The 19,324-nt window shown below is 37.4% G+C and overlaps 3 protein-coding genes across 6 annotated transcripts in view; 1 reads left to right on the top strand and 2 right to left on the bottom strand.

The window, feature by feature from the left end:
• The window catches only part of LOC136244214 (cytochrome P450 4B1-like), a 41,754-nt gene extending 38,543 nt beyond the window's left edge, over nt 1–3,211 (bottom strand). For all 4 annotated transcript variants that reach the window (XM_066035764.1, XM_066035765.1, XM_066035766.1 and 1 more), the window contains exons 1-2: nt 3,003–3,211; nt 2,802–2,946 (exon numbers count right to left, since the gene is read on the bottom strand). In XM_066035764.1, coding sequence (XP_065891836.1) covers nt 2,802–2,946; nt 3,003–3,170 — 313 coding nt within the window. In that variant the 5' untranslated portion in view covers nt 3,171–3,211. The remainder of the gene's footprint in view (nt 1–2,801; nt 2,947–3,002) is intronic.
• Nucleotides 3,212–5,848: 2,637 nt separating this feature from the next.
• LOC136244211 (cytochrome P450 4A6-like) lies at nt 5,849–17,653 on the bottom strand. The gene is made up of 15 exons (XM_066035761.1): nt 17,230–17,653; nt 17,028–17,172; nt 16,608–16,649; nt 13,615–13,742; nt 13,277–13,404; nt 13,165–13,227; nt 12,008–12,137; nt 11,704–11,763; nt 11,486–11,573; nt 11,328–11,430; nt 10,911–11,041; nt 10,757–10,821; nt 6,403–6,485; nt 6,276–6,341; nt 5,849–6,009 (listed from the first exon to the last, which is right to left on the bottom strand). Exons 1-15 carry the CDS (start codon nt 17,419–17,421, stop codon nt 5,910–5,912), a joined length of 1,524 nt encoding a protein of 507 aa, XP_065891833.1. The 5' UTR covers nt 17,422–17,653; the 3' UTR covers nt 5,849–5,909.
• Nucleotides 17,510–18,681, top strand: LOC136244212 (uncharacterized). Its single transcript, XM_066035762.1, has 5 exons — nt 17,510–17,702; nt 17,756–18,037; nt 18,094–18,324; nt 18,378–18,507; nt 18,559–18,681. Exons 1-5 carry the CDS (start codon nt 17,675–17,677, stop codon nt 18,635–18,637), a joined length of 750 nt encoding a protein of 249 aa, XP_065891834.1. The 5' UTR covers nt 17,510–17,674; the 3' UTR covers nt 18,638–18,681.
• The last annotated feature ends 643 nt before the right edge of the window (nt 18,682–19,324 follow it).

Genomic DNA, 19,324 nt, shown 5'->3' with positions numbered 1-19,324 from the left:
GGACTTGATGGTAGTTGAACTCTCTACATGATGGTTTCTTTGTAGCTGAACTCTCTTCAAGGTAACTTCTTCTAGCTGATGTCTCTACAGGGTCACTAGTTTGTAGCTGAACTCTCTACATGGTGGTTTTTTTTGTAACTGAACTCTCTACAAGGTGACTTCTTCTAGCTGATCTTTCTACAGGGTGATTTGTTTGTAGCTAAACTCTCTACAGGTGATTTGTTTGCACTGAACTCTCTACATGATGGTTTCTTTGTAGCTGAACTCTCTACAAGGTAACTTCTTCTAGCTGATCTCTCTACAGGGTGATTTGTTTGTAGCTGAACTCTCTACATGGTGGTTTCTTTGTAGCTGAACTCTCTACAAGGTGACTTCTTCTAGCTGAACTATCTCTTTCCGTAGGTGAACTCCCTACAAGGTAACTTCTTCTAGCTGATCTATCTACAGAGTGAATTGTTTGTTACTGAACTCTCTACAGGGTGATTTGTTTGTAGCTGTTCTCTATACAGGTTACTTGTTTCTAGCTGATCTCTTGAATTCTCTTCAGAGTGGCTGCTCTATTAGGATGACTGCTCTATTAGAGTATCTCAATCTCGCACTTGCTATATACACCAAGTTGGATTTCGTGTAGTCTGATTCTTCTACACCACTGAAAAGCTTTTCTAAGATGATTACTCCATCTATACAGTGATTTTCAAAGCATTACCCCAAGTGGTTTTTCTGGTAGGCGTGACAAGTAATCGTTTTTTTATTAGCTAATCTCGATTGTGTAATTGCTACACACTGTTGGTTTTTTTGTTGTATCTTCCTGGTTTTTAAGCTCGATTTCTTTCAAACCACAAAGGTTTGAAGTTCAATAGTTAACCTATTCACCCACCGATTTTCAGCTTCTTCCCATAAGCGGTTTACCCTGTAGGCATGACAACATATTGGTGTTAGTTTTCGTGAATAATCGCTAATAACTCTTTGCCTGTTTATCATATTCCAGCCAAATTTGGTATCGAGATGCGCCATTATACCCCCCTTCTGTGTGCCAAATTTCAAGGCATTCGGATATAACATTCACATTTTATAGCAGTTTTTGTAAGTGTGCGAAAGAGGAAGAAAAATAATAAGAAAAAATGAAGAAACTAAGCCAATTTTTGAAGTCGTATATCTCGGGAATGCCTACAGCGATTCCGATCAAATTTGGTATGTGAGGTACTGAAGTTGGCGGGCGTGTCCACAGCAAAAATCGTCTTGTTCATCAAGGTAGCACAGAGCTACGGAGGTGTGAAAATTGCGTTTTCGTTCTTCCTGTCAATATACTCATGAGTGTTGCGCACCGGCTTCTTGGGCAGCACAACACACTACCATGTGTCTTGATATAATTTGTGCACTGAGCCTGAACTTGGAACCTTGTGATTGTATTAATCCGCTTGTCCCATACTCATATGGGATATCCCATATGTGTGCACTCATATGGGCAGGACCATCCATAAGCATTCGAGATGTGCTATACATGTACGGGCTGTTCATACAATAATATATGTGTATGGGTCACTTGGTTAAACTTATCAGTTTATCATCCTTCACCATCAAACGCTTTAAAACGTTTTAACTAATTAAGTGCTTGTAGTTAGCTTATACTTTATTTTTGACAGTCAACTTAGCTAGCAGATTGTTTCAGACCACTCAGTATGATAACACCTTGTACAAATAAATGACTAATAGATGTTCCTTCAATACACTGTCCGCCATCAAACAGGATAGGAAAAAAAGGAAATTTAATTTGGCAGGGGAAAACTTTGGCAGATTTGACAATTTGCTACAAATTTGCCAAAATTTTACCTGCCAATTATTTGTAGCATCGCAGATTAGCATCTTTATAGCTAAACATTGAGCTTGAAATTGCCAAAGTTTATTTTGCCAAATGCAATATAGCTTGCTGTTTGCCAAAGTTTAGCCCCATCAAAATTTCCCTCTATATGGTATTTTCAGACAATAGCTTCAATGGATCGGATGTTTCAAAGGATTGCAAGCTTTTTATAAGTGCAACAGATAATAACAAAGCACTTCCAAGAAACAAGCAAATTAACACAGGAGTGCCTTCAAGTATATTCAGGCAAAGTTGATTTATCGTTTCTCATCACCTACCTGCATCACCTTTCACCCTGCCGGCACCTCTAAATTCATTACTGCATTTGTGTTAGCATTTCGATGTTTAGAAAAACTAACCCTCATTTTCAGCTAAGAAAACGTTTCTTCCTGCTCCAGTAAGGTGGTGTAAGCTGTAAGAAGGCTTCTAAGTTGCTGTTACTGTGATTTCGGGTGGCTTCCTGATATATTGCCACCCGCCCACATCAAAATTGAGCAAGTGGCCTTTCCACCACACAATGAATTACTACTACGTACAACTATGGTATGCACGTATTGAGCTGGGTCCTCAAAAACATTCAATAACTCATGGATGCAGTTACACATGTCTTGAAAATTTGGCTAATTTGTAGTACTGCTCGACCCACCAGAAATATTTCAAAATTTTTTTGTTCAAATCTCTGACATAATATTTATGATTAATCAAAATTATCACCATACATTTCCTATGTATGTGGAAGTCATAAACGTGTAGTGTCAATTACAGCCCTTTCCCAAACTTGTAATGGAGCCAAACTGTGCGTGTCTGTTGTTGACACCTTTGCTGTCACCACTAATCATCTGGTTGGCTGAAATGTTAACTCTCTTGAGAAAAAATCCACTTTTAATTTTTAGCTGTTTTTCAGGTCAACTTGTACATACTATAAACATATACAATGATGTACCTGTGCTTTTCAGGATGGTCTTCCTATGTTCAGGACTAGTTATGACCACATTAGGCAAAAAAGGTCCAAAGAACGAGACGTAGAGGTCAGGAAATTCTATGTGGTACCTAGTCAGCCTGTTAACGTTCGCTTCCCCCATATCCATCTGTGCAAATATATGGAATGTAATAAAATACAAACGAAAGATCGAGCGCTGACAACCTGAGATACGTGGCCCATCAGCCAATGTCGTGGTGGTGAGGGTAAGCTACGTAGGTACCTCAAGTACTTCCACCATTTTATCCACTTCGTCACCCATGTGACTGCAACGGGGAGAAGAACCAACGCTGAGAACACGAATATAAGTATATACCACCCTGCAGCATACATCGATCCCTAATCTGTCTGTCTGTGCCCAGGATCTAGACGTATACTTTAAAATACAGGCGAGAATTAGTTAATTCAACATGCAATATCCGAAATCCGCACATAATCATAAGGTTGGGCCTATACGTCAAATATGCCAGCATAATAGGCTGGAGTGTTAATGTTAGCATATTAGGTGGATATTTCAGACTATATATGGAGCTGTGACATTAAGACTGATTTTCCAAAATCGGTTCACATATTAATTCAGTTGACTCAGATGTGGTTTATCATAAAGAGCAGATATAGAACGAAGTTCTTGAGCACACACCACACACACAATCTACATGAGTAAGTCTTCACATAGTGCACTAGAGTCTGACTAGACTAGTAGCTATAGTTAGCAAGCGCATGTCGGATGCACGCTGATTGGTGATTGTAGCCTGTAATTCAGTCAGTGCTGCATGGTATAACTAACTATCCGAGCTACTGCATGTGGCACAAAATATATTGTATACTGAGCTAGTAGCTCCAGCAACTATATGTTAATTACCAGTTAGTCCACCATAGCGTATGTAAATTAATGGCAAATATTTGCTTCATAGCTACTTTTGATCAGTGTAAGTGCAAAATCACATGTGATGTTCAGTGAATGGTTATGTGTTCAGTGTCATGTTGAAGGCCATGGTGAAGCTATGTCATGATTTTAGCCTAAGCGTGTTGGTCAATTACAGTAATCTGTCTTTCAAAACCACTCATTAATTCTTTATGCTTAACCTGTTGTTGCTTGATTACAAAAAAGGGATAAACCTTGGCAGCTGTGTAGCTACAAAGAAAATCCTGGCCAGTTCTTAGTGTACAGTAACTAACCTGCATGATAGGACAGGTACTAGTGCTAGTTAAAAATCTTAGACCCAGTGGTGACCCAATCAGCAAACAACATTAAGTGCCATAAATGCTGATTCGTTATAACATAATTCAAGAACCTTTTAGAAACACACATGCAGTAAAGTTTCCATTGGTAACTACAACCTACTCTCCTGAGCAGAATGTAAATGTGTGTTGTATGACTCCACTTTGCACATGTAGGATTCCATTAAAAATGTTCTCAAGCACAACCAATCCATTGTTTGTGCAATGACAGAGTCGGAATGTTGGAATTGACAGAGGTGATGCCAGACAGCAAACAGATGGAATGATTCTGAACATGTGGACTGATATGCATGTGTGTGCATAGCATGACCATTTGCTTCAGGAGCCTGTGGACACTCTGTGGATTGATATCTTATATAAAAATTGCTTAATTGATGAGAGACAACTGCTATTTCTTTCTTCTAATACTAAAAAGTAAGATTGTTAAAAATCTGTTATTTATTGTAATGAAATTCTCCACATTAAAAGTGAGCTTCCTCCGACTTTGGATCCAGCAGAAGCCATTAGATATAAATATTTAGCTTAGCAATCAACCATGGCTGATTGGCTATACTATACCTTAATGTCACATGATATAGCCAAGAAGAAAAATTCTGTAGTCAACACAATGTCTATAGCTAAGTATTTAGCAGACAAAATAGTTAACTGAGTATTTTACGTACAATTGTAGCGTGTGGAGTGGACACCAATGTCTACACGGTAAACATGACATTGTGACAAATCATCTTTACAACAAGCATATAATAATTGTGATCGGTAAAACACTACCTCCTTTAGGTGGAGATGTCAGTCATTACACTAATCAAGGTTGATGTCATAACTTCCAAATTTTCTTATTGACTACCCCAGATATGGACAAATTGTAGCTACTGCATAGTGGTGACTATACAGCCACAAAGCATATCAATAGCTTTGTGACAGCAGTTTTGGAAAGAAACCTACTACGACATACAACATGTATGCATTGCTACATATAAGCTAGTAGTAGCAACATTTGCTGCAAGTCATCACTGATACCAAGCACAAACACATGCCCCACAATACAGTGATATAAACCCTGTACCCTAGTGTTTATTTATTCAATACACCAACAGGAGAATCATATAAGGTAACAAAGTATAGATAATATCTTACACCTGATTTCCCAACCATTACTGTATTATAAAAGTTGCATAAGCAGTAGTTCTGTCCTGCAGCTGTTTGATACATCAGCACTTCTGTTTGACACATTGATAATTGCTCTATGAACAATACCACCAACCACTTTATTACCCCAAAACATGCAAACAATTTGTTTCACAAGAAATACTCTCAATTCCTGATATACTTTATACTTGATCATCCAGTCCTAGGCTACAACTGAAGCACTACGATTTGTTTTCATTCACCTGTAGCCTCCAGTAATAATAAATAGGAAAACACAGGCTCTCTCCCAATACTGGAACACCCGTGTTTACTTTTTAATAAATACGCTTTCATGCCTGAAATGTACAATACTAAATGTATTTGGGCTATATTTTAAATACTTGTAACTCACTTGTACTGCCAAATACAAGTTTTGGAAATCAACTGGGTAGTTAATAGAAACCAGCAATCAGGTGAACATACATGTATAGGATAATTAGTAGTAACAGTGTAACCACGTAAACCACACAGTGTAACATTGCACAGAACAGTTGTGCAATATTCCTCACTCAAACATCTGGTTGATTCCAATAAACTTTATTTACAAAGAGACTGTGCTAATGTAGATATTTTACACCAAAAAATACCATAATAAGAATTTATTGTAATAAACAACTACATAGAATTATAAAATTACAAATGATTTTATAATGAAGTAACCTTTAAATAGATTCCATTTGTTGCTCGCAGAACTAAAGCACTAATCCTTTCAACAGTATGAGAAGAGTCAACTTCAATGTGAAACCTATCATATACCACAACTTTCCAGATATATCAAACAGTTACATAATTAGAAACTTCCATGTTTGGAAAATTAGTACTCAACAAAACAAAAAATGTCCTAATATGAGAACACACAGAAACAAAATGGAACCCAACTAGTTTCAAAGCACTTCATTCTCTAAGCTACACTTTATTTGACCACTACACTAGTAGTTTATAACACTACATACATGCTAAAAATCAGAGCCATAAAACAAAATACACTAATAACACATTGTAATCACTTACCGATTGATAATATGGACCAAAGCTATTTTCAAATCTTGTGTGGCAAAGTTTTGACCAATACAGTTTCTGCACACAATAGGACAAGTTACAATACTCACACAGTAAAACAATGAAACTAGTCTCTTACCGTGGGCCAGCAGAAAATGGAACAAATGCAAAAGAATCTTGTAATTTGACATTCTCAGTGCTGAACCGTAGTGGGTCAAATTTCTAAAACAAAACATTAATTTTTTTTTACAATTAAATTTGTTGCATTTGGGATAGAATTTGGTGCCTTTGCAATAGAGTTTATCATCCTTTGGGTAGTTACTTTTAAAAGCAATATAGTACTTATTATTCACTATTGCCACTGCTATGTTATGCATTTACTGTTACATATTATTATAAACTATCATACAGTACAATAGTACTGTATAATAGGGACATCGAAGGTGTGGGGGTGATCTGTGATATAATATAACCCAAAAACCTGCCGCGATTTTTCCTCACAACGACATGATAGTATTGGTTGGGTAAAACCAAGCCCAAAAATGTCTTCAGATCGACCCAAAACGTTTCTGTCAAGTTGCTACAGAATAAAAAAAAAATTAGTCAATGGAACTTTCTACTACCTACCTGCCTGACGCCTTCAGTCAAGTGTACCGGAAAACTGGCTATAGCTACAGCCCTACTTCTTTCGCAGAAACGTTTCTAGATCGCTTAAGAAAAAACTTTTGGTATATTGATAAACATAAAATGCTTGCGCTATTGTCTTACCTTTTATCCTTCTTTACCATGGCCATCAGTCAATGTTCTACTGATGAGTGTTAATAGACTACAGTATGGCTTCCATCTACCAGTGTATATTGCATCAAAACTATTCAAATACACTTGGCTGCCAAGTGCACCAAACTATTTTGAACACACGTGTACGTGACTTGCTGTTGATATCGATCAGTGAGAGCAACTCGCAGCGAACTATATAGCAATGTGTAAGTCAATAAATATAGTTTATTTAGTAACACTATTAAACCGAGTCGGGTCATCCAGGTCCTGCTTTACAGATTATTCGGGTCTGACCCCACTTGCTAAATTAAATGTGGACGTGTTACTACACGTCATAGCGTATCCCTGCTTCTTTTGTGAGCCACGCCCACTACGTAAAATAATCTGTCTGTAGACATATGGTAGCCACACCCATTCATCAGTCTGTAGGTATGCACGAATCCATGTCCATTATTGTCTGCAGGCCTATGTAGAGCCATGCCCACTGATCAGTTGTTATTGTATGAGTCATAATCTAGTATAATAGTGCTGTGATTAACTCTTAAAGTATTATGACTGGTTTAGTGAAAGTAGGCTATTTTGTGGTCATGAACTTGCAAAAAAAAATCACAAACAAATGAAAAAATTAGGAATTTTAAATTAGAGTAAGAACAGTGTATAGTGCTGCAATAAAAAGTGCTGGATTGGAGTAGTACATAATATCCAAATACTGTAAAACAACAAGAAGTGAATATCCCTACTGTGCATTGAGTATAGCACAGTATAGTAGAGCGGCATAGCACCAAAAAATGGGCATTTCGTGCACTTAGTGATACAATTATGAAACTTTCCACACAAATTGTGCTCCTTGTGACATATGTTTTTTGATATAGAGCCATCACAGATTTGACATTTGGTGACCTTTAGAGCCATTTTTTCACTGAAAATTAATCATTTTTTGTCCCTATCTGCCTGAGGCATTATTTTACACTGTTAAAACATTGTATCAAATTAAAGGTGTTGATCTATTAACTATATTGACTTTTGTTTGAAGTTTGTATCTCATTCAACTACAAAGTTATGATCATTTTAGTAAGTCATAAAATTCTTTGCCCTTGGGGTGTAAATTATTAATGGGCAAGTAATTCATAGAATTTCATGGTTAATATAAATGATCATAACTTAGGAATGCAATCACCTATTGATTTCAAATAAAAGCCGAGTAGTTTGTTTTAGCTAATTTGAAACCGTGCAAAATGATGCCTCAGGGAGATAAAGACAAAAATGATGAATTTTCAATACAAAAATGGCTGTAAAGGTCACCAAAGGTCAAATATACGATGGCTCTATATCCATAAAATTATGTCACAAGGAGTACAACTTATATGGAAAGTTTCATAATTGTATCAAAAATTGCACAACTATCGCACTATGCCGCTCTACTAGTAGGGATATTCACTTCTTATTGTTTTACAGTATTTGGACATTACGTACTACTCCAATCCAGCTTGTTTCAGTACTTTTTATTGCAGCACTATACACTGTCCCTACTCTAATTTAAAATTCCTAATTTTTTCTTATACTTGTAATAAATACAAGTAGAAGGAAAAGTAGACTGAATTAGGGATTAAATGTTCACTAGTATATCTGCAGGTATTAGGCAATCTACCTTGTTTCTCCACTTTTTAGCTATTCCTTTGTTTCACTACTTTTTTTTCTTTCTTTGACCCCTAGTCCAACTTAGCCTGACCACAGTCGCAAGCCTAGAGGCCAAACAAAGCAGCCCATGGCCACCATTTACACCACAATAGCAAACTCACCAGTGGAATGTGCCTTTTGGGGTTCTGACAAGTGTGTTCCCTCTGCGGCTTGTTTTTCCTTTTATCTTTATGTCTTCTTCTTCATCCAACAAAACCATATCAAGACACTAATTTTCCATATCAACACTTTCTTTAAACAGCATATTTAGATGCCACAGAGAGCTGGATTTCAGAAGCACTTCAGTCCTGGCGCTACTATAAGAGGTAAACTAGCTAGATATATGCAATTTCGTGATGGGAATCCCGTTTGCGATAGTTTTGGGACCACACCTATTAAACAATAAAGATCTAGGTGGATTAATAGCAAGAGAGTACGGAGACCACACCTCTTAATAATCTAGAAAGTAAACAAGATGACCTCAACCTTATTGGTCTAGCTAGCTGCACGCCCCTTGGCTGACTTGAGATACTCTAATACAACAGTCGTTCTAATAAATACAACAGATATTCTAACAAGTACACAGAATTTTCAACTAGAGTAGGGACCATAGCACATCGATAAAAAGTACTGAAACAAGCTGGAGTAGTCCATGATATTAAATTGCAGTAAAACAATAAGAAATGTTATATCCCTACTGTGCTCAAGATACCATAACGGAAATGCACAGTAGGGATACAGTACTTCTTATTATTTTACTGTGATTTAATATCATGCACTACTCCAGTACTTTTATCGATGTGCTATGGTCCCTACTCTAGTTGAAAACTCCAATTTTTTGTGTACTTGTTTGTTAACTTTTTTTGTAATATAAAATTATTATGACTGGTGAACCCACGCATACCGCATCAAAAGAAAGAAATGGTGTCACATGCATTATCAACTGAAAAGTGAAGTATCCATTAATACACTTCGTTGTCAGCTATGTTGAACTCGTTATGAATCAAGAACTGCTCGAAAAGCACCCCTGCAATACCACATCAAAAGAAAGAAATGGTGCGGTGCACCCCATTATACCAATTATCATCTGAAAAGTGAAGTATCCATTATGCTTCGCTGTCAATTATGTTCAACCTGTTACACAGTATTACAAATCAAGAACTGTCTGAAAAAAAACACCTCTGTAATCAAAGTAGAAAAATACGGACGATTTCTGTTACGAAGGGAAGCCATCATGTGCTAATGCCAAATCAACACCTTTGCTGTCAGCCAAGATGAATGGAACACAAAGGAGGACACTGGTAAACAGTGGCGGACCCAGGGTGGAGGCAAAGGGGGAACGTGCCCCCCCCTTCCTTCATCCCTTTTTTAAAAAAAATTGCATACAAGATCGAGATACTCTAATAGAGCAGTCAATCACTCTAATAAAGCAGTCACAGTGTTCATGAGGCAGTGTAGCTTAACTATGAAGTTATGAATAAGGATCTGAATAAGGATCTTTATATACTTACATTTGATAAAGGACAGCCATTATTGCTGTAACCTTTTTTTCTCTCTTCAACTTTTCAGCAAAGTGCACCCCCCCCCCACCTCCTTTCAAAACTCTGGATCTGCCCCTAGTACTATTGTACTATATGATAGAGCAGTCACAAGTTACACTGTAGCTAGCTGTGCTACAACAAAAAACTACACAAACTAGAGTTTTAAAAAATTGTCAATTTAAACATGAAGTAGGGATCTATGCAATAAATAGTGAAATGATGGTATTACAGCATAGCTCGGTGGGAAAGTCCCTACTTTGGTATTGAACAAAATAATTGTTATAGCTAATGTGCCAAAGTAGGAACTTTCCCACCGAGCTATGCTGTAATACCATCATTTAATATATAAAATAAAACAATTCTAAAAATGCATGTTTTTTGCGAATCTGATCACAAATATGCATATCCCATTAAAACTATTACATATATCCTGTACAGACACTTTGTACAGCTAACATATATATGTGTTTGCTGATAACTTATGTGTGGTATACTTACTTCAGGATCAGGCCATATTCTGGGATTGTGATGCTGACTGTTGATCCCAATAGTGATACTAGTACCTGACATGTTGACAGATGTACATGCATTAATCAACACAATGTGTTACACTGACAAAACTGTGATAATTGTTTACAAGTGACTTGTGTACCTTTTCTTAATTTGTAATCACCAAACACGTAATCTTCTTTTAGTTCTCTAGCAACAAATGGGACAGGTGGATATAACCTCAATGATTCCTTGATGCACATGGAAATATACACCAGCTTGTTTAAATCTTCCCTGTGTAGTTGGCACATACAATACACATAGCCACACTTTACACCAATCAATCATTGTAACAGTGGTGAGTGTGTGTGTGTGTGTGTGTGTTTAGTGTAGTGTGTGTGTTGTGTGTGTGAAGTGTAGTGTGTGTGTGTGGTGTAGTGTGTGTGTATAGTGTAGTGTGTGTGTAGTGTAGTGTGTGTGTGTGTGTGTGTGTGTGTGTGTGTGTGTGTGTGTGTGTGTGTGTGTGTGTGTGTGTGCGTGTGTGTGTGTGTGCACTACAGCAAACAACTCGAAACATTACCAAGTCACATCATCTTTCTCAGACAAAACTTCACGAGCCTCCTTTCTACATTTCTCCTGATGATCAGGATGAGTGGCCAGGCAGTACAAAGTCCAACACAATGCTACATGCACAAGTATTCATCACATGTAAATATTGTGTATCAAGAGAGGACAAACCAGTTGCTGTAGTGTCATGACCCTCAAACATAAAAGTGTTAACTTCCTCTCTGATCTCCTCATCTGTAAGACTATATCCCTGTTCATCCTGTGGTAAAATACACGTAGATCAATAAAAACACATGAATCATATAACAGAATAGTGCAATAAAATGTATGACCTAGTCGCTGTATTTCATAAGATACATTTTGGTGTAGCATTGTAAGCTCTTACATACCTCAGCTAATAATAAGACATCCAAAAAGTCAGTATATTTCCGTGATAATCCACCAGTACCCTGGAATGCAAGCAAATAATAATAAGTACAATTAAACAAGTTCATTACTTTTGTTAATTCTGATTTCAATTAAACATAATTAGTATATACACTTTTATCTGAATAAATCAACTTATCTGAACACTCTTGTCAATATGGTCTTCAGACAAATGAAGATCCATTGTCACAGAAATAAATGTTCGACACATTAAAATAACTGAAGAGCTGTCCAATCTACATTAACAATGTACCCAAACAATCTTACCTCAAGTAGCTGTGTCCTTCTTTTGTCGATCGCTTTTTCTGAGTACTCATGAAGGATCTTAACACAGTGGTGAAATTTACGGCCAAGAGGACTAAGGTTGAATACCCAATCAATATGGTAAGGCAGGAGCCTACAAGATATAAAAAAAAACAGCATGGTACCTCAATGGGTAGAACACAGCTGAAACTGAAACAAAATGGTCACTTGGCATACAGTTAGTGCATGAATAGTTGTCAAATTTATGCATTTGCCTGATTAGTACAGCCAAGTCTGAGGACGAGTAGGACTGAGGGTAAGGATCTACATGTCTGGAAAATCACAAGGGCATATGACACAACTGGTATGTACCATGCATGACAGCCACAGTAGGTGACCAATAACTTGAGTCAGTAAGTACAATTAGATAATGGTATGCATGATCTTTTGAAGATAACGAGGTCTTTATAAAATCCACTAAGAGACCTGCTAGCTAGTCTTGTCCCCAGCTACCCATGTGCTCAATCACGCAAAGGTTGTCTGGTGACCTAGTGGAATATTGTTACAAATGTGTTCCATTCATGCTTACATTCTAATGAATAAACTTTCCAGCCACTCAAAGGAGTATTACTTTACAAAACTCACTGGTGTGACTACTAAATGCTGATTAACACTTCATGAAGAAAACCCGTTTGTAATTCATGATCAACTTAGTAAAAATAATCAATGGTGAAGATGAAGACCTGTATACAACTACTAAGATAGTTTTTCAGGTATTTACTCTATTAATACATACTTCTTGGGCCAAGAAATTGGATTAATGTCACCAGACAACCTTTGAGCATGTGGGCAGCTGGGGATGAGACTACCTGTATAGTAGCTCTTTAAAATGGTTAAGACCTGCAGGCTATTACCCTGAATATTGCAAGTATGGCAAATCAATCATCAAAAGTGAGATTTGCAGTCTTTTTCTGCTAGCAGCTGCAGTGGGCAACTGGTCACCAAAGTCAACACAAGTTTGGCCGCTCCATTCAATTTTATAAGCATCCCTAAAAGACTTTGATTATGGGGTAGTGTATAATACAGTAGCTACCATCATTCGTATCTCTTGTTTCACTACTTTTTATCGCTGGATTGGAACCCTACTTTACTAAAAGTCAAATCACAATATTAATTGTTACCTCACTCTTTCCATTGGAATTCTGCTCAGTTTATGAACAGCCTGTACATAAGGCACTTGGTCCCTATTGAAGTGTACATGACAAATATGACATACATTTGAACACAACTCACTTTTCAACCAGACAACTGCTGGAGTCGTCAGAGAAGGCACATCTCAACAAAATATCCAGTGTGTACAGTGAGGCATAGTCTACCACATTAAATGATGTCCCCTTGTCTGCATGTTCTTGCCAGATATCCTAATTATGGAGCACCACAGAACAATCATGATATACTCTAGTGTTGTAACAAATGGCTACCAATATAGAATTTCACTGATATTCCAATTAAACCAATATTGAATATACTTAAACTGATAAATGTGGCCACTAGAAACACCAACTTACAACTTTTTCTCATTACTCATTCCCCCCAACATCCACCTTGATAACACAACCATTATCACTTACTAACAAAGTGCGTGTCACTTCATTCATAACAGGAACATAAGACTTGAGAATGTCAAAATGAAATGCTGGAGTGAGCATCTTGCGATGCTTGAACCACTTGTCCCCAGAACTAAGCAGCAAGCCATCACCTGTAAAATGTCCATATTATCATAATTAACATTTCTGAGATACTGACATGGCAGGGTACACACAATTGGATCAGTTTACATAGTATGCAATATCACCTATACCATATAGCGGGTTATTTTCGAACCAGAAAATTTCACACAAGAAGTAAAATCTGAGTTTCAAAGGATTTTAATTTCAAAGAGTTCATATTTTGAATTCTGGGTGAGTTTCAAATAAATGGAAATTTGTGTAACAAATTATGAAGATACGTGAATGTTTGCCAAAAACTGACTTACTGATGGAGTAATTCCTGCACCGGAGAAAAGACTGGGGGAGTCTCAAGTGGAGTAAATTCGCTGGCTTGATCGTAGCTAGCTATCTACTAAAGATTTTAGAGTATACGGCATCAATTCCCATTCTGAATCACCTGTTTTCTGGTTATTGGCACAGTAATGATACAGTTTACCCATTATCATTAGCAATACTGAAGTAAAAACTTGAGGAATACGCAACCGAATCACCGAAAGTTGCATGGTTGTTTTCACCTGTGGGAATTTATTTTTGAAGAGAAGGGCCCCTTCGAAACATTCGAAAATAAAAACCCTTCGAAAATTACCAGCTATGTGGTAGTTCAATTGAATGAAGTAGGATTTCCAGCAATTAAAAGTAGTGAACAAGAGAAATGAATAATAGTAGCTATTACAATATAGCTATGTGGGAAAATCCCTACAATGACATGTTATCACTATCTGTTCAATGTGATTATCCCATTGTAATATATAGCTACCATCATTTTTCATCCATTATATTCATTTATAAATTAGTTTGTTAGCCTTTTTGTATAGAAATATACAAGTGTGGTTGCAACTGCTTTACTAGAGTATCCACTTACTTTGTGATGATTAAAGGACATGGTTGCCATATATTGTTTTCTACAGCAAAACTGCAGCTGATTACAGCTAGATCATTAGGGGGTGTGGTTGCCATACTCTAAGCCTAATGGCATGGTAACATGATTTGATCATATCAAGGTGTGGTCGCAATACAATCATTTTATATGTCCAGCTACAAGTATCTTCTCCCTCATACAGTAGAGTAAATGCTACATATAGTTTGGTGACATCTAATAATATTATGCTCTGCTATGGAAATTGTTGACATGGAAAAACTAATACCTTGGTATGGTTTCCTTGCATGAAGAAGGCAGCCATGTAACCGGAGATAAAAAAAAGGTAAAGCACGGAAGGCAGACTCTTGTCAGAACCAGAAAAGGCAATACCACCAGTGAGTTTGGTATTGTGACGTGAATTGGGGACTGTGAGCTGCTTAATTTGGCTTCTAGCCTTACAACTGTGGTCAGGCAGGCAGGCAGGCAGGCAGGCAGGCAGGCAGGCAGGCAGGCAGGCAGGCAGGCAGGCAGGCAGGCAGGCAGGCAGGCAGGCAGGCAGGCAGGCAGGCAGGCAGGCAGGCAGACAATAATTCCAAAATTTGATTTTGACAATTTTGGACTTCTGTATTTTCGCACTACCACACTGTTTGATGCTTCCCTTACCAAACATGTGATCAGTCATCTAAAAACCATTGTTGGTTGCATACAATTAATGGTTTGGAATACTGGGCTCGTGTACTTTTTTTAGATCAACTATTCTAGCACTGAATGTAGAATATGTGGTCTACCATGGCCACACAAAATGCAGGAGCGGAGGAAGCATCTACAAGTTGGGTAGGCAACTGTGATATCATACTTCTATGACCACCACCAACATCATAGTTGTGCAACATTTGCAGTTAGGCTAGCCCCAGAAATTTTTCAAAAAAAATTTTTGCTTTCTGAGACTGAATATCTGGAGACAATTTTGCATCTATAAAAATAATAAGATGACTGCTATAAATATATTTTTAGTCACTGACTGCTCTATTAGGATATTGATAGCTGTTCTATTAGAGTATCTCGAGTGAAAAGTGATCCTGGAAAACCAGAGCAAGGACTTGGAACATGGCTCAATAGCTGTGTATGTATCAGCTACAAATAGATGGAATAAGTTACAGATCAGCTACTTAATTTTGCTGACTCAGATAAAAGTTGTGTTAGGATGCATGGTATGGTGTAATCAGTTAAGCCTCACGTTAAGAAGAGTGGTAACCATCACACACTGAAACTTACTACTAATCATGCCAAGAAATTCAATTGTAAATGAATGAATTAACTTTTACCCATAGCTGACAACCATTTCTGCATATATTTCAAGATTGATTAGCAAACAATACCTGCTCAACAAAATAAATAAGTTGAGTGTGACCTTGAAAATGAACAGGTAGTACAAGGTAACAGAATTACACCCATCTCTTTCTACATTCAGACTTAACCAGTTTCCCAAATATTTGGCCTAAAAAGTAAAAAAAAACAAAACAAACAAACAAACAAACAAAACCCAGTCCATTGTATACAACTGTTACCAGAACCAGAAAGAGTTTTAGTAAATGTTTTACAAGTTATAATGTAACTATGATACCGGAATGTAGTGATGACAGTTCAGTTTTGATATTTTTATAGCATTGGTGACAACTAGCATGAAGTACTAACAAGCTAATAATGAAAATATTTGCATGTGGAAAAAATCATTTCAGAGTGAAGCTTTAAATGATATTACGTGATGTAGAGTGTGAACAGACAGGATTCTACAAGCTGCACAGTATTATCATTATCACAGGTGAGTCGTGTAGCACTTGGAGCTTCTTTGTCTGAGAGACAAATGTGGCAACTACTGCCAATGACTTAATTTCTCTTTTTTTTTTAAAGAAGGAGAACTATAGTGTTACATGTACCCAACATTCCTATGGACAGTGCTAATAACTTAAATGTGTGATTACAGTACATCACTCACCAATCCAGTCAGCTATAAATCTGTAATACTTTGATTTTGGTTCTGCAATATAATAACACAAACATTGTAACTAATTTGATAATTATACGAACACTTATGAACTCAGGCAGAAGAGGTCGTTCATGTGTCATAACCTTATGTCGTGTGATTATGCAATCAGTTCATTGTTCCAAGAGTACGTTGTACTGAGAATTAAGGCTTGCCTGGAACACACTGGTAAGGATATACAATTCGTCCTTTAGAGAATGTTAGAAGTCAATGTTGAATTAGCTCAACATGAAATTCAACATTTCTTTCAGATCACGAGATGAATGGTGACGACACATGACCAACCTCCTCTGGAACTTAGGACTTATAACAAGAGCTGCTTTATATCACATCATGCCTCCCACCCACAAAGACATGTAAGTAGCTAGCTACCTGTACTCCTCAGTAATATTTTCCGATAGTCTGGATGTGTTATCACCACTTGTGGTGTTACTGGTCCAATAAACATCACATAGAGGTCAGGGTAATCTCTATGACACTTGACACCAAACTGTATCGACCTCTCTCCGTTCCCCAACTGGAGAAACAAAACGTGCAGGTTGTATTAAGCTGCACACTTTCAAAGCTACTTAACCTCAGCCATGTGGCCTAATAGCCAGTGTCGAGGTGGTGATGGTAGACCACGCAAGTACCACACATATTTCCACCACTGCCATTGACTGATCGCCCACGTTATTGCAGTACGGGCATATTGTAGAAAAAACAAGGCTGAGAATATAAACAACAGAAAATACCACCCTGCAGTTTTTGTATCGAAATCCATCATTATCCAAGCTGCCAAAGATTGAACCCGGATTGAACGTCTATGACTCGCGTCCACGACACTTTTGATTGTGGTTTTAATAACTTATATCACATGATATTTGGTTTTCGTTATCACAGAAGTGTGAGTCATATCAACACCTGTGCATTATAATTTGCAGCACAGTAATTTTCACCATAACCTTATTAAAGTATTAGGAAACCGCAAAATATTAAATACCGCGAAATTTCTTCGTTCCCGTCGCTGCTGCTCGAAAATGTCAGAGTCACCTGAGGACGATCAAGGTACGGTACACACTACAGCTGTTTAGAACAATCTTCGTTACGTTTTAAATTAGATGTACCGCCATTGGAAGATTGCTCTGCTTTTTACACTTCCCCACCAGAGCACGAGCCTCCCATGCCCTCGGCTAGCGAGAGGGCTAGCACCACACGGCAACAACAAGCGGAAGATGGTGGATTTGCTGGAATGAAGAAGGGTTTCTTAAATCAACAGCGGCCTAAAAAGGAGAAAAGCTCAGACGATAACATTCCTTTTATCAAGCCTTCAAATACGTCATCGAGTCTTCGTTTTCCTGAAGTGCAAGAAGCAATGAAATCACCTCTGCTCAATTCTCACGGTTTGGCCAAAGTTGCTGTATGATAACAGTTGTGTTTTACTAGGTCACTACTGCAGACTGGGTTACTGATGACTTGCTACAGAAGATTGAGGCCAATCCAAAATTAGCAAGACGGTTCACAGACCCAAGGATGGCTGAAGCACTGCGCAAGTTCCATACTGACCAAGCAGCTGCAATGAATGAATTCAAAAATGACCACGAGGTCCAAGAATTTATCCAAGAATTTTGCACGATGATGGGAGACCACTTTACACAGTTATCCAGCACAACTAAGTCACAACCAAATGGTATTTTATATCACGCAATGTTGTATGTATTTCATCTTGTAGTTTTATTGTAGCACCTACCAGCCTAGAAGATAAGAAAATACAAGACTTGTTGTCTAACAGTGATATACAAGCAGCTCTTTTAGACAAAGATATCCAGACACTTGTTTCACTGCTAAAATCAGAACCAGACAAAGCACAGAGGTGGGTATCCAGCAATTGTTAACTGATTATTATTCCTATCTCACCGAGTAGATTCCTATCTCAAGCTAACACAGATTTGAAACAGAAAGTTCAGTTATTAGTTAGTGCTGGTATTTTAGCTGTACAATAATGATGATGTATTTTTAGCAATGACATCACTTACATGATACCTAAGTCCTGTACTTTAGTTTGTGTAGCTGGACTTTTCTTCAAATTTCTACATAATATTCATTACTGAACAAAATATCAGATGGCTGCAGGTTCGAGGCTACCTAGGTCCAGTCATGGATTTTTTCTCCTTTCTCCAACTTTTCAAACACACCTTATGTAGCTAAAGTCTTGTAGGACCAGGTGTCCTACAGACCTTCAGCACTTGTGCTGTAAAGCATTAATAAATAAATAAATATAATTCTTGCCACTGTTTTCTTTGTGTGTAGGTATGGAATTTTTCCCTATATACCTACACTACACTAGTGTATATGTATATTATTTTGAGCGCCATACATGCATTCACACACTACGTGATTGTGTTTATGGAAATAAATAAAACGCTAACGTATAGACAACTTCAATTTGATGTCATATCTTTCCCAAAGTATGGCACTGAACATAAGACAAACTCGATGTACCATTGGTACTTTTTTAGCTTGCCTGTTCAGTATGAGCCTTAAGTTCCAGTATGGCAAACTGTTGATATATTTTCTGTGAAGGTGCTTACTGTAATGTATGTATGTTCACTACATGACAAGTATTGGATGCCATCTAAGTTATGGTAGTACTTTTTGGTATACGATATCCATCAAGCTCAATTTCTTTT

Source organism: Dysidea avara, chromosome 14, assembly GCF_963678975.1.
Source record: "Dysidea avara chromosome 14, odDysAvar1.4, whole genome shotgun sequence".
NCBI lineage: Eukaryota > Metazoa > Porifera > Demospongiae > Dictyoceratida > Dysideidae > Dysidea > Dysidea avara.
Note: the sequence above shows the minus strand (reverse complement) of the source record. Positions and strands in the feature narration are given on the sequence as shown.